Consider the following 16,573-nt stretch of genomic DNA (forward strand, 5'->3'; position numbering starts at 1 on the left):
CTCATTTAGTAGCCAGGTATCTTAAGTATTTCTGTATCATGTGGCCAGATGTTATAAAATACTGTCCTTGGAACTTGTACATGTAATGCAGGAGTTTATATTGTCATAATATTCCATATTGTTGGATATACAGTATTGTCTGGAGTTCTATGTTTTTTATCACATGGTACTGTATCTGGTTGTGATCCCAGGCTCATCTGGATGTGAACCTGGTGTATTGGAGGCTGAAGTTTCCTTTCTGCAGTCTACCAACCTCCTTCCACAGCATAAAGAAGAGGTTTAGGGACATTTGTATAACCAGGCAGCAGAGCTGCCAAGTTATGGTGCAGGTGGTGGTGACCGTCATGCTGTCACATGATGTAGTGCTTCCTACTTTTTCCTTCACCTTGATCATTCTTTTTCCTTGTCTGCCCTTCTGTCTTCCTATTTCTCCCATCTTTCCTCTCACTTTTTAGTATTCTTTCCTTTTCAGGGGGCTTTACATTGAGTGACAAGCCTAATGGTTTTCTGTAAGCCAGAAAACCATTTACATTACTGGGTGGTAACCATATAACCAACCCATATGTGTTCCCTACATGTCAGCATGTGGATTGGCAGAAGGTTAGTGCCCCTCCCCATAAAACAAGTAACTCAAAGTCAAATGGCCAGCCCTTACGGGATCGTGGCATCTGGCTATAGATAGGTAGACCACATGAAGATGTCCCTCTTCGACACCATGTATTTTTCAAATGAGTAAGTTACTGCTTACAGTTATGTGTATGTCACCTCTGATTCTTGCCCCTGGTTTTGATCTTGATGTGTGCAGCTAATGTTTGTAACAGTACTGTATTTATGTATATTTGACAGTCATGTGTTGAACTTCGTACTTGCAGTCTCAGAGCATGCCTTTATTTTATTTTCACATTGGTACAAATACTGTTGATTTCCTGAATATTGTTGCTTGCAATTCCAGTTCGTAAGTACACCGAGAAACACGAATGGGTGGCCGTGGAAGGTGACATCGGTACAATCGGCATCACAGATTATGCTCAGGTAAAGTTCAGTAGAGATGGTTGAGACCGAAAGATTGACTAGGCAAGTGTATGTGAGTGGGGTGAAGTGGGAGGAGAGGAGAGACTGAGGATACAGTGTAGGGATGGGAAAGAAAGGTACCTCCTGTACTGGATGTGAATTGAGAGTGGTGTGAGTTGGGGTGAGAGCAGCCAAAAGGTGGAGGATGGGATGACATGGAGGCAGTTTGTTAGTGGACACCCTCTCTGTGATTAACGCATTTGGTTGTAGACAAATAGACAGAAAATACAGTAGTTTCTGTGTGTGGATATTGCTGTGCTGTGAATTGTTCAGTTGGAAGGATTACACTAACTTCTGGGATTGTTATTTATTGGTAAGAGACAACTGGATCCTCTTTAGGTATGATTAGAAATTGTACCTAAGTGTATATGTACAGTACAGTGAGGTTAGGGGGTGGGAATTGGTGAGTGGTGAGAAAAAGGGAAAGAAGGGGAGGTATGGAGGGGTGAAGGTGAAGGGAGGGAGAGAAACAGTAGGATTACATGAAAGAATAGGGAGGAGGGGGAGAGGAAAGAATTCCTAAAGAGAGAGTAGAGTTTGGGCCAAGACTGTTGTATCTTCCCAGTTAAGAGCATTTCCATGTGGTATATTAATGAAGGGAAGAGGTATATGAACAAGGATGGTGTTAGGTGGTAGGAGGGTAGCCTGGTGGTAGAGGACAGGGTGACATGGAAGTGATTTGTTCATAGCCACCTCTTCTGGGATTAATTCATCTGGCAGTAAATAGATAGACAGTATATCTACAGTAATTTCAGTTTGACCCTGCCATGTGATTATCTGAGTGATTCTTGCATTAAGAAATGCTCCAGTGTAAAGTGGCCTTTGGAATGTTGATGTTCCTCTTAAATTTCAGGAAGCTCTAGGAGACATCGTTTATGTTCAACTGCCGGAGGTAGATGCAGAATTTGAACAAATGGGTTAGTGACCAAATGTCTAAATTTTTTCTTTTATTAATAGAAGTACAGTAAACCCTAAAAGTAGCAAAGAATTTGGCAGAATTTGTAGAGGAGTATATTCTTGGTGATACTGGAAACATAACACCTTTTTCTCTTTATTTTGCTTATTACCTCTTCACATTCCCTAGTATGTTGTATCAGGGTGCCCCCTATATGAAACTCCTTTTCTTCTTCCAGGTGATTTCTTGTGAGTTGTGGGATGGCTATCAGTCAGTCTTATCACTGTCTATCCTGCTTTGTTCATTTCCTACTCCCACTGCCACACTCACACCTGCACCATCATACTCAACCATCCCCACAATGCACAAAGATACTGTGCAGTCAGATGAGCTTCTAGTGAAGTGCTTTTTACAGGCCATCCTGTATGTCATTATGATAGCAACATTGTTTGCATAACCAACATGCAAGGGAATATTGAGGTGTAATGTGCAGAGTAAATTGTTAAGGAAGAGGTGTTACAAAATCTCCAAAGCCACTCAGGGTATGGCCCCTGGTCCAGTGAATACTTGACCCTCCCAGTTTTTTTTTTTTTTTTAATGCAACTCTGGAAGGATCTTTAGTCATGAAGGAGTTTATTAGGCCGAAGAGAGATGCCTTCATGGGGCAGCACTGATATTACTGGGGTGCTTTTCTACCTGGTTATCCAGACATCCACTAACTCCCTCCCTGTTTTCTGAAAGGATGATGTGAGCTGGAGGAGGGTAACTTCTGCAGCCCATAGAGTTCATTAGATGAGTAGGGGGTTTACTATTATGGTACTACTATTAATAACCCCTCCTGAAGGAACTGTCTTCCCTGAGCTGAATAAAATCATTTGGAATAACAGTGAAAACTGACAAATACATCACCAGATTCGAGGGGTTAAGTACAGTATGATAACCAAATCCTATGGTAACTTTCATTAGATATATCAAATTTTGATAGACAGTACAAGTCCTAAAAATCTGAAGGTTGCAAGCACTGTCAGTGGTTTTTTTTTTTTTTTTTTTTTTTTTTTTTTTTTTTAAATCTGCTCGACTCTGGGCATAGGCTTCACAGCCTGCTTATCAAGGCCCAGTAGTCCTCCTACATACCATACACCTCTACATGTCACCACTTCGGCGCTAACACCCACCGCCCATATTGAATACATGCTAGGGCTGTCTCATACAGGACTGGTGTATTGGTATTAGCGGGGGTATTTTTACAACATGTCGGCGGGCCTTCTGGTAGGTCAGTAAAGCCTGATTTAATGAAATTCAAATCCTTAAACTGTTCCCTGCCCCAACCAGGATTTGAACCTGGGTCCGTTAGGAGCGCAGGCCACCTCTCTACCGATTGAGCCACCGCCTCCCCCATTACAAATAATGTGAACACTTCAGTTTACCCCTTCAGTACAGTGACATCTTTTTATTCTATCTGTCTTCAGAATATTTATTCTGCATGCAAGAAGCCTTTAGTAGTGGAGAGGTTACTGAAAGTATATTTAATCCCCATTTTTAAAGATTTCCCCTAAGGTGAAGAATAACACTAGAAAAGAGCAAGAATAAAAAATGCATCACCAGATTGAAAGGATTAACATTTTGCTGTACAATATAATACTTCACTTTGGTATTAAATTATTGTAATGTGCAGATACTCCTCAGTTTAGGGTGTTCATCAGGTTGCTAATTAAGTAGCATAATTTGGCAGGGATTTTTTTTAATTATTTTTTTTCCATGGTAGCGTAATTCCTCAGTCATGAGCCAAACGCATGACTCACTGAAGACTGTTTCATTTAACCCTTCCATGGCTGAGGATCAGGAATTTGTCGGAACCCACTGGCCAACCATGGGGCCAATTTTTCAAGTTTCGAAAATCTTACCCCATCCCCCCCGGCCTTGCTAAATTCAAGAGGAACATCTGATGCACCTAACAGGGCAATTTTAGGCTTCTTGGCCCATCCTGTGCTGCACAGTGGAGCACAGAAGTGGTACAGATTTACACAGATGATATCAGTGACAAACAAACCCCTCCCTGAAATCTATGTTGCTGAAATGGTTTGAAATGGTTAGATATGTGTATTATGAACAAATCAGGAGATAATATGGGAGGTTTCATTAAAAAAAAATATATATATATATTATTTTCAAAAATTTTTATTTATTTTTTTAATGCAGTTATCGAGTTACAGTATTTCTGTTGTCTGGGTGGTTTAGTTTGTGCCCAAAGAAATGCGAGAAATGATATTTTTAGACTTTAACCAAATGAGGGTCCTCTTTGGTGCGATCAGGCCGAACTACAGCATAATTTAATACGATTTAACTCATGATTAGCACCATGCACAAGGGAATTAGTGTGAAGCGAAGGGTGTAGGCATTATAGGCACTAGTATATGTGAGGCGTCGTGTGGAGTAGTCAGACAAGCGACAGTTTTTAGAAACTGCAGAAACTGATTTAGAAGTTTTCCAAACTTCAAACATCAATAACTTTGTTAGTAACCAAAGTATCAACTTCATTTTATTATTATTTTTTTTTTAAAGCTTGGCTCAAGCTGAAGATGACCCATGTGATGCATTTTAAATAATAGGATGAAAATTAGCAGTAGTATCAGTATTAGTATGGTACTAATTTTTCAAGTATTAGAAGTATTAGTAACAGAAGTTGTTGGTTTTGTATAAATATTAGTATTAGCTGTAGCAGTTGATTTTTCATGTAGTAGTAGTAGTAGTGGTAGTAGTAGCAGCAGTAGTAGTAGAGTAGTAGTAGTAGTTATTGTTGTTGTTCATGTTGTTGTTGTAACTGACACTTATTTTAGTAGCAGTAGTAGTATAGTAGTGGGAGGAGGAGGAGGAGAAAAACACTGATTCACACTTATAACAACCTGTAAACACTTCCCCCAATGTTCAGCAATCATTAACAATAGTATTATTAGCTATTAGTATTAGTAGTAGTAACAGTAGGTAATAGTACAGTACCCTCGCGTCCAATACGCGTTAGCCCAGCACGATTCGGGTCCAGCACGGAGAGCAATTAATTAGTATTATTTAATACGATTTAATTACTGCAACATGAGTGTGTTAGCATAACATGCACAGAGCTCCGAGAAGTGGGCGAAATCCGCAGAGTTCACTCTAGCACGATCACCCCCGGTCCAACACGGTCATACTGGACATTCCCATGATGATGATAGCCAGTGAAAAACTTCTGATCAAGTAGCCTTCCCCGCCCGCTATCGTGACGTGATCGTGATGCCGCCCAATTAAAAACGCTTCTGGTGTCACGTGATGTTTTGTTTACATTTCTCCCGCCACAGCGCCACTCAGTCGCATAATTGCATTGGAAGGTGCTTTTTTCTTGCTGCATTTTTCTGCCCTTGTTACTGCATTTTACCCTGCTCACGATGCCTAGGAAGCCTTCTGAGAACCCCAAGAAGTGTCGGCACCTCCCTCAGGCCACCACTCCATTTTTCTTGAACACATTGCCTTCTCATTCATCTGCTACTCCTATCTTTACTGATGGTTCCAGATCTCTTCGTGGTGTTGGGTTTGCTGCCGTCTCCCCTGAGTCTTTTTCCAGTCCCCTTCTGTTGTGGGCATTCTCACTGCAGAACTTTATGCTGTTCTTTTCACTCTGAAGTCTCTGTTTTTATCCTCTTCCTCCTCTTTTGTTGCAGTGTCTTCTCCGATTCTGTTCTCACAGTGTGCTTTCTTCTGTATGGTCCTCTTCATCTTCTCATCCCGTTGTCACCCAAATTCAAGAGTGGGTCTTCAATTTTTCTGTGCGTAAGAAGTCATTTAAATTTTGCTGGGTCCTTGGTCATGTAGGGGTTGCAGATGATGAATGTGCAGGTTTACTGGCTCGTTCTACTGCTCTTTCTCTCACATCTTCTCTGCGTGTTCCTGCTCTTGATTGTTTTCCTGTACCTCCTTTCCTCTTCTGTAATCTCTGGCAAACTTTCTGAGATTCCCAGATCACCAACAAGCTTCAGCTCGTTAAATCTTGTGTTCTTCCTTGGTGTATTTCAACTCACCCCAATTGACGATGGGAGATTATCCTTGCTCATCTTCGCTTGTGTCATACCCACCTCACTCACGGTCACTTAGTGAGTGGTGACCCTCCGCCACTTTGTTCACACTGTGACTGCCCCTTGACTATCTGCCACATATTTTTCGACATCCTGTTTACTGTTTACTCTTCACGACCATCGCTTTGCTTTTCCCTGCCTCCTTATCACCCCGCACCTCATTGCTCGCAGATTTCCTTGGTGGTTCTTTTACATTCTCCATTTGAAATATTATTGCCTTTCTCTCTGCTCTGCGTGTTCTGCATCTAATTTACTTGTCCTCTGTTCATTGCTGCCGTAGTGCCTTGTAGGCTTTCTAGGCATGGTGCTAGTTTTTTCTCACTATTCATTCATTCATTCATCCAAATATGTAATTGGTTAGATAGTAGCACCCCCCCCTGTTCAGCTGCAGGTCTAGCAGTTGGTTCAGGGAAGATGTAAGAACTCCTACTATGCACAAGGTATATGACATTTAGTTTTATAAAGATGTAACCCCCTGTCCAGGGTTGATAGTGTGGGATGATGTAAGAAGTATGTTATATGCCTCTGTGTTTAATTTGACATTTGTAGTGGGGAGAAAACGGTCAGGATGATGATGGTGTTTTACATTAAGTGTAGTATCACATACTCAGTTTCCCTGATACTGGCAGAGGAGTGCGGAGTGCTGGAGAGCGTGAAGGCTGCCAGTGATCTCTACTGTCCAGTCTCAGGGAAGGTGACGGAGGTCAACAGTGCAATTGAAGATCGGCCAGAACTCCTTAACATCAGCTGCTATGATGAAGGTAGGGTCTCTTGATAATTTTGTTTATTCTGCATTGAGTGTCTGATACATGGCACACATCCTACACATGTGCCAGTCATTGTAATGACTGTAGTGAAGCTTAACAAATTAATTACCTTCAGAAGTAGAAATTGATCCTTGGCCCCACAAGAAGTTATCACCATCATAAACAGGAACTGATTATGGCCCCCATGAGATGTAAGTCCACCATGTAACTTCTGAGCCAGGAAGAGTGCAAGTACTCCACTTGCTTACCAGGCTATGTGGGCTTTTATTTTATAGCTTATTACAGTTGAATTTATCCTGCCAGTGTATGTTACACATGATAGACTTCAGGTCATCTTAGACAGAGGTACTGTAGTCTATTCATGTGTCTGTATGCATACAAGATACTGGAAAAAGTTATCAGCTTTCAATGAAATCTGGTAGATAGGTGGGCATTAGGTCAAGGAAGAGTTTATTAGGTTTTGAGGTGGATGTAATGCTGAAATGTTTTTTCAAGCTTTTTTGTATCATTGCGATGACACTGCAAAGTGGAAAGCACACAAACATACTCTCCTGGTGTTCTGTATGTGGTGTGACCATATAAAATTAGGGACCCTTGTGGACGGTTTTAATTTGGCATAGCTTTCACACTTTCCACTGATAGTGATGTCACACTTACTTACTCATGCATTATCTCTCTCATTTTTTCTCATGAGCTGCCTTACACACACTTATTCTCTCACTTCATTTGTCACATTTTCCCCCTGATTTCCTTATGGCTGACATTAAAATTTCTTCAGATGATGTGTTGTCTGCCATCATTGGCCTCAGTACTAACAAAGCATTTGAGCCTGATGGGGTCCCTTCTGTTGTCGTCAAGAACTCTGCATCTATGCTTTACCCTGCCAAGGCAAATTCTTTTGCCTTTGTCAACTCGTACCTTTCCTTCTGACTGGAAGTTTGCTTTCATTCAACCTGTCCCAAAGAAGGGTGACCATTCCCAGCCCTATATGGATCACCCAGTTGCTTAAACATCCTGTATTTATAAAGCTTTTAAATCTGTTATTAAAAAAAAAGAAAGAAAGAAAAAAAAAAGCACCTTTCCTATCATGACCTTTCTGATTGTCAGTATGGGTTTCACCAAGGATGCTTCACTGGCGATCTCGCCTTCCTTTCAGACTGCCAGTCATCTTCCGTTTGAGATTTTGGCAAACTCTTTGCCATTACACTTGACATATCAAAGGATTTTGATTGAGTCTAGTATAAATCTTTAATTTCTGAATTTCCTTGTTACGGTTTATATCCTATCTGTGCCTTCATCCATAACTCCCATTCCGGTCGTTATATAGGTGCTTTTGTAGACATCCACTGTTCTTCTCCTAGAGCTATCAATAATAGTGTTCCTCAGAGTTCTGTCCTATCACCAACGCCCTTCTTTCTATTCCTCAGTGACCTTAGCTGTATATCTAACCTTATCCACTCAAATGGTGATGACTTCGCCCTTCATCTTTCCTTCTGCTTCCCACAGTGTTCACCTCAGCAGTTACTTCAGCAAACAAGGGATGAGACTATGGCAAATTTAAATGTCTGACTTGGCTTGTATCTTTGGTTGAAGTAAAAGAAATCTTGTTTTCAGTTTATTAAAAACTCAGTTCATACATCTTTCGACCCATCAGAATCTACGACAAGAATATCTTCTGAGTTTTAACAGTACCCAGCTCACTCTGAGATCATCTTTGAACATACTTGGGGTTTCATTCTCTTGTGATTTATCTTGGAAACATCATATTACTTCTCTTGTACAACCTGCTTCTAAAGGATCAAGGGATCAGGTGTGCTGTGCCAACCTGTGCTTTCTTTACCCCTGCACAGTTGTTGACTTTATGCAGGAGTTTTATTTGCCCCTGTTGAGTGCAACTCTTGTGTGGGGACACACTCCACATACAGCTATTCTCAGTAAGATGGAGTCAAAGGTTTTTCACCGCAATAAACTCTACTCCTCTTATGGACTCCTTCAGCTTCTGCCTCATTGCTGCACTGTTGCATCTTTGTCGTGTTTCTGTTGCTACCTCAGTGGTCACAGGTCCTCTGAACTGTCTGCTTGCATCCCTCCACCACAATGGTGGGCCATCTTACGAATGTAAGAGTTTACTGTTATGGCCAGTCGTTCATGTATGCAACTGGTCAACTCAGGAACTGTATTCCTTTGTCTGTATTCCCTTCTGCCTATGACTCCCAGTCTTGTAAATGCAGTGTGTTCAAGTATCTCATGAATGGATCTTGAATTTGGCTCTCTAGTTTATTGTTTTTATTTTTTCTTGGAACAATCTTCGTGGTCCTCTAGCCTTTGGTTCTTTCTTTTCTTCGTAGAAAAAAAAGTCACACAGTAGATCATATACCTACTCACATATTTATTCACACACACACAGTCTAACCCTCAGTCTGTCAAACTAACTTTCATACTGCAACTTGCTGTTATTTTTATTATTATTATTATTATTACATTATTATTATTATTATTACATTATTATTATTATTATTTTAATGGTAGGTGGTGGTGACCATCTTCCACTCATTTGATGTAGTGCTGCCTACTTCTTCCTTAGCCTTTATCATTCTTTTTCTGTGCCTGCCCTCCTCTCTTCTTATTTCTCCCATCTTTCCTGTCACTTCTTATTGCTTTTCTTTCCGTTACAGGTGGCTTTACATTGACAAGCCAAATGGTTTCCTGTAAGCCAAGAAACTATTTACAACGCTGGGTGGTAACCATATAACCAAACTATATGTGCTCCCTACGTGTCAACAAGTGGGTTGGTGGAGGGTTAGTGCCCCTCCCTGTAAAACAAATAACTCAGAGTCAGATGGCCACCCCTTACGGGATTATGACGTCTGGCAATAGATAGATAGATAGATTATTATTATTGTATGCATGTGGTCTTGGTAGGTGAGGGCACTCACCGTCCACTCACTCAGTGTAGTGCTGCTCTCAGTTGACTGCCTTTTCCTCTCTTTCTTCCTTCTTTCCTTCCTTCCTCTTCTGTGTTTCCTTCATTCTTTCCTCTTCCTTCTGTCTGCATTTGGTTTGCACTGAGTGACAAGCCAAATGGTTTCCTGTACACCAGGAAACAATTTACTATGCTAGGTGGTAACCATATATCCAAATTATGGTGCCTGGTGGTTTAGTGGGTAATTAAGGCACACCAGTTCGATTGAGCCTGTGGAGGTTTATATCCAGGGGATGGTTTGGGTTTGTTGCTTACGTAATGCCACCCAGGGATGAGTGAAGCTGGTCACTCTGATCTTAAATGGCAGGACCAACTTGCCTAGCCCTAGGCTCTTAAGCTCATGTGGCAACACAGGATTAGGTGATGAATGAAAAAAATATATATGCTTATGGTTTGAATACCCAGTACATAATTAGGCAATCTGTTTAAACACTTACATTCAGACAGGCTTTAAGATTTTCTTCCATCCTACAACCGAGGGAACCTCTAGGGAGAGATTCATGCCTCAAGGCACTGTTCCCAGTTACGTTAAGCACATCTCTACAGTCAAGCTGACTCAGGTGTGCTTATTCCATTCATCCACAATTATGTATTACTGTATCTGTCTGTCCATAACCAGATGTCATCAGTCCCCTAAGGGGTGGCCACAAACAAATTGCTTCCATGTTCTACTACCATTTGTCTGCTCTCCCATCAACATGCACACGCCTCTATCATTTGTCTACTCTCCCATCAGCTCTCACACCCCTTTGTCATATATCCACTCCATCTTTCCATCACAGTCTTTGTTTTTGTATACAGTAAAACCTCACTATATTGGACTAATTGGGGCCCAAGCATTCCGATAAAAGCGATATCTGAACTTCCCACTGCTAATCCAGACTTTTTCCAATAAATCAGACATTAGTCCTGATCGCGCCAACGGTTTTTCACCGTGGCGTCACCAACTGTTTTCACTACCATTGCAGCACTGTACTGCATAATACATTCACTACAATAATCAAATGGTATAAAATATATACAGTGGGTACCTGAGTTTAGAGTTTGCATTATTCTGGCCATACCTTGCCTGTCCATCCATCCATCCATCCATCATCCAATCCTACATTGCTGCATGAGGAACATAGGAGCCTGGGGCTAGGCAGTTGGTCCTGACATTTAAGATGAGAGTGAAATACCTCGCCTAACTCAAGATATTTGTTTACACGTAAATAGTCGTGTTCCTTCTGACTCGCAGCAGTATCAACTCATATTTACCTCTTAGTTCAAGTTGTTCTCTCAGATAATACTATAAGCAGTCTTCTGCACAACACGTATAATTTTAGCAAGGTTTAGACTCGATAAAGACCTTACAGTATGTAACTCACACATGAAGCTATTTTCAGACATGAAAAGCGTCATGGCCACCATCCTCCTTCATCCCACCAGTTCCTTCTAACTCATGGCAATATGCCATTTCCCTCTTAACTTTCCTCAAATTCCACTGTGAATACAGTAATTTATTGCATAGCACAGTAAAATTTAAGCAAGGCTTGGACAATAAAACTCATGAGTAATAAAAAAAAAATCTTAAGTAACCATTCTGACTCACCTTGCTCACGTAACTCATCCCCCACCTTGCACAGTGTTTATCATCATTCAGCACCAGGTGAAGGATCCTTCAGAGCAAATCCTTTAGAATCAATACCCATTAGCTTTAGGGCCATTGTCAAGGAACAGTGAATCATCCTCCTGATTATCTTCACTTGCAGGAGCTGAACCATGGGGGGGAACTGGAGGTGTAGCTTGCACCATGCGTGCCGTGTACTGTGTGGTTAATGCTTGGTGTCTTGAAATTATATTTATATTAATATTACATACATACATACACACATCATCTAATACTGTGTTGCCCCATGAGGGGCATAAAAGCCCGAGGCTAGGCAAGTTGGTCCTGACATTTAAGATGAGAGTCACCGGCCTCACTCATCCTTGAGTAGCATTACTTGAGCAATAAACCTCAACCATCCCTTGGATATAAACCTACACGGACTCAATCCGACTGGAGTGTCCTAATTACCCACTAAACCACCAGGTGCCATAAATTGGTTATATGGTTACCACCCAGCATAGTATTTGGTTTCCTGGTGTACAAGAAACCATTTGCCTTGTTACTCGGTGTACAGTCACCCGTAGACAGAAGGAAGGGGAAAGAATGAAGGAAAAAGAGACAGAAGAGGAAGGAAGGAACGAAGAGAGGAGAGGGCAGTCACCCGAGGGCAGCGCTACATTGAGTGAGTGGATATGTTGACCACTTTTCCATATTTTTAGGGTTTAGATAATACTTAATTGTTACCACTTAATTATAAATACTGTTCAAATACTATACTGTACACTTTATACACCATAATATTTACGATCTTACAAACTGAAGATTTTCACTTTGTCTGTATACGTATTTCACTTATCTCTCGTCACCCTCGAGCGGTATATCAGGGAGGGACTTCCAGGAAAATGATGTCGGTCAGACTGAGGCACAGTGTGGGGGGGGGGGATAGTGACACTGCCAACCAGCCACCAAGCGATGTGTGAACATAAACCGCGTGGACAATACGGCCGCTCCGGACTAAGGTCAGGCAGTTTGAACCTCTAGCTTAATCGGAGTTTTCCCGATTTATAAGAATTGTTCCAGTCCGCTCCTTGAATCCGATAAAAGTGAATCCTGCTCTATTGAAGTCCATTGTAGTGAAACTTTACTGTATATATATTAGAGTGCTCCAAAAATGCAATTAACAGGATAGCATGACAAATACATGTTGCTTCTGTTCTCTTTTATTAATCCAACAAACCTGCAAAATTTCAATTCTCTAGCTTAAGATTTAGAGGTCCTAATATTTTTACCTTTTGTTACCATCACATTATTGCACCACACCATAGACGATGTGAGCATTGAACATAAGAACAGAAGTTTTTGTCACTAATGTTAAAGGAAACAGTAGGCACATACTCAGAAGAGTCATGTCAGCATAGTAAACTCCGTTATTTTTCAATGAGAGCACTGTTCAATGAAAACCTCCTTCATATAGCACAGAATGTCATGCTGATAGTGCCTCACAACAGCCAGGATGTACTGTTTGTCTTGTCCTTTGTGAAGGTCGAGTTGAATTTTGCCCATCCATCCATCATCCAATCCTATGTCGCCCCATGAGGAGCGTAGGAACCCGGGGCTAGGCAAGTTGGTCCTGACATTTACGATGAGAGTGACCAGCCTCACTCATCCCTGAGTGGCATTTACGTGAGCAATAAACCCCAACCATCCCTTGGATATAACCTACACAGGCTCAATTCGATTGGAGTGCCTTAATTACGCATTAAACCACCAGGCTTCATAATTTGGTTATATGATTACCACCCAGTGTAGTAAATGGTTTCCTGTGTACAGGAAAGCATTTGGCTTGTCACTCAGAAGGAAGAGGAAAGAATGAAGGAAAGAAAGACAGAAGAGGGAGTGTAAAGTAGCCTGTAGGCAGAAGAAAGAATTAAGGAAAGAAAGACAGAAGAGGAAGGATAGAAGAGAGGAAAGGTCACAAGGGAAATTGCTCTTTCAGTGCAGTTAATGACAGCCGTCATCTTATCAGAGGAAGGATAGAAGAGAGGAAAGGTCTCAAGGGAAACTGCTCTTTCAGTGCAGTTAATGACAGCTGTCATCTTATCACTGGCCACTTTGAACTCTTTGTAGATGAGATCTTTGCCCCATTCCTGGGGCATCTTCCGTAAAAGTTGGTCAGCTTCTTTATCTCATGTGGATGGAGGACTCCAAAAATACTCATCGCCTTGGCTGTCGCAGACTCACTCAGTGGATGGCGAGAAGAAAAGTTCTTGCCCTCAAGTTGCTTCAGAGCGTTTTTCTTTGGAGACCTCTTCAGGTTCTGAATCATTGCATTCTTCTTTGAGAAGTCAATCCTTTCATTGAAAAACGCCAAGCTGATCATCTCCTCCGAAACGTACCCAACATTCCACTTCCAAGCGTTTCACGTTACATGATATCTAGAGCAGTTTGTCAACTCCTGCCATTGTCGATTGCATGAAATCTTCCTGCTGACTGATTATTAACCCCTTAACCGCGGGGTGTCACTTTCGTGACGCTTGGGAGCAAGGGATCATACCGCAGGGCGTCGCTTTTGTGATTCTGTGTTATTTTGAATTCACCCGGGCTTCCAAGTGGGGGCTTGTATCATCTATCAGTACTGCCAGTGTCCAACACTAGTCAGCACTCATAATCTCATCTGTACTCCCATCCATTGTTGACAATTTAGCCATTTCTCCCCGTTCTTGACTTCCCTCCCTACCCCCCCTCCATTACCCTATCCTCTCGCCTGCCCGGCCGTGCTACGCTAAGTAAATCTTCCCTGGAATTTTTCACTGATTTCATCCATTGAAATAAGCCCTATGCCCTATTCTTATACCAAATAATATATACAAGAAAGAAATAAGGTAAGTGAGAGTGCCATACACCTGGAATTGGCTAATTATCACCTGACAACACCTCACGTGCACTCGTTTGCTAATTTTCGCTGTTTTTTTCCCCTTGAAATATGCCATATAATCTATTTTCGTAATAAATATACATATAAGGAGGGAAGGGAGTAAGTGATATTTACATTCACCTGGAACTACCTAATTTATAATGTATTGTCTAGATTTTCTGCCAATCATTTCAGTGAAATACATAGCTGTTTCAAGAGCTACGTTGGTAGTACTGAATATCCCCTAAGTAGGCCTCTACCCGGGCCGGCCCTCCTTTATCAGTTCTCTCTCATCTTCCGAAGAGGAGGTACGGCTCATCCTCTTGCTGACTTCAGGGCCTTTTTCACCCCCATGCAAAGGGCCCTGTGACCTTTACCCCCTACTAAACCTCGTGTGGAAAGAGGTAAAGGGCTGACAATTGATAAAAGAGTGACTACGATCTTTCTGTTGAGTAAAACAGTGCAAGTGGAATTGTAAATAATGTGTAAATAATGTGTAAACAGCAAGTGAAAGTAATGAATGTAAATATACGTGAACAATGGAAAATAGTTTTATAAGTTACTTCAAGTGACAATGCATAACACAGTGTAAATAAAATAGAAATGTAAATTCGTAAATAAAATAGAGAACGTAATAGAAATGTAAATGAGTAGTATTATAAGAATACGAGTATATACCCTAGGAGTAATGAAAGTGAAAGTTTCACTATAGCATGTCTGAATACTATGAGTTATGAGAGTGAAGATGAAAGTGACATTCACTCTCAGTGCTAGTATACAGGACGAGAAAGTGAATGCTACGTATTTTACTGAAAGAAATTGAATCCCTACAGTGACAATAAACTAATGCTACTGAAGGAAACTTATGGATAAAGACTGTAGATATATATAAGTGTTATATAGCAATAGAAATATAAAGTGTGAGGGGTTTTATGAATAATAAATGACAGAGTACCAAGAGCGAACTAGCGCAAGTGCGGCGGTCAGACACGCTCATAATTTTCATTGCTTTCACAGTGTTTTTTTTTTTTTTTTGGAGTATGGATCCCAAACTACTTGAAAATCATAGAGTAGTGTTTATAGTGTTAATATCTGGCTGTGGTAATCATATTACGGGTTGTCGGGAAGTGTAAAGTGGAGACTTCGTTACCCAACTTCAGAGGTCTCCACAAGTCCTACGGTAACTGACGAAGGCTCAACAAACATTCCAGGAGAAAGCTGAAGGTATGTGCCATAAGCATATATAATTTTAATATTCTAGGACTAATAACTGATTTTTGGCAAATATTTTTTAAGAGTCTGTCGGAGCCCGAATAACCCCGCGGCACACGCAAAACATCGGTAAACATGCCCGCGGTGTAGGGGTTAAAGCCCGGTCTTCCTCCTTTGGAATCTGCATCAGGGTGTCTTGCATGGAAATGTCAAACAGTTCTTCAGGGTCTCCAAAAAAAAAAAGACATCACCTTCATTCAACATGACTCTGAGTCCTTCGGTTGATTTTTCTTCAGTTTTTCATACTGCTGGACTATCCCCATGCTTTCTCTTGCAGTAGCAGATGGACAAGTTCAGAACATTGGCTGAACCCCAGAAACAAAGAACAGTGTCAGTCACTGCAGACACACTGTCATACTTGCTTTTCTTCAGGAATATGTGGTGGTAAAAGAGATGGTAGTCGACAATCAGTGATCAACTCTTCAGGATGGCCGATCAACCAGACAGAAGCACTACTTCATGTAGTGGTTGTAGTCATATCACCTACAAGCAAAAACTCAACTTGAAATAGCGGAAAGCATGCAAAGTAGGCAGTACAAAACACACACACACACACACACACACACACACACACATTTTGTCCTCATGAGTGTGCAGCACAATTGCACACATTACATAACCAGCTGACTATGCAGCAAGGCCACCTGTGGGTATTTATAGACTCATGGCCAACCCCCGTAGAGCAATCCATAAATTTCTCCAACTGTCTAGAACATTCTTGAATATTCCAGAATTTTCTACAACTGTTTCTAACCATCTAGATCATTCTAGAACATTTTACAATCTACATTTCTCTCAAACTATCTATACCCTCTTAGAAACTCACATTTAGAACAACCTCTAAACGTTGTCTGATTGGCTTCATTTTTTTACCAGTTACTAGAGCAGTGAATTGGATTAGGGGCATCTTGTGTCGAAATCAATATACACTCTGTGAAAGCTCAGTACATATGACCATGGACCATCTTATATAT

General features: G+C 41.2%; 1 protein-coding gene across 3 annotated transcripts in view; it reads left to right on the forward strand.

Annotated features, from left to right (window-relative positions):
- ppl (glycine cleavage system H protein, mitochondrial) overlaps positions 1–16,573 on the forward strand; it is a 35,614-nt gene that overhangs the window by 5,372 nt on the left and 13,669 nt on the right. For all 3 annotated transcript variants that reach the window (XM_080268184.1, XM_080268182.1, XM_080268183.1), the window contains exons 2-4: positions 953–1,032; positions 1,925–1,988; positions 6,702–6,833. In XM_080268184.1, the coding sequence (XP_080124310.1) occupies positions 953–1,032; positions 1,925–1,988; positions 6,702–6,833 (276 nt within the window). The remainder of the gene's footprint in view (positions 1–952; positions 1,033–1,924; positions 1,989–6,701; positions 6,834–16,573) is intronic.

The sequence above is a fragment of the Coenobita brevimanus genome, chromosome 26, assembly GCF_032717465.1.
Source record: "Coenobita brevimanus isolate Jiangsu-jjx chromosome 26, ASM3271746v2, whole genome shotgun sequence".
NCBI lineage: Eukaryota > Metazoa > Arthropoda > Malacostraca > Decapoda > Coenobitidae > Coenobita > Coenobita brevimanus.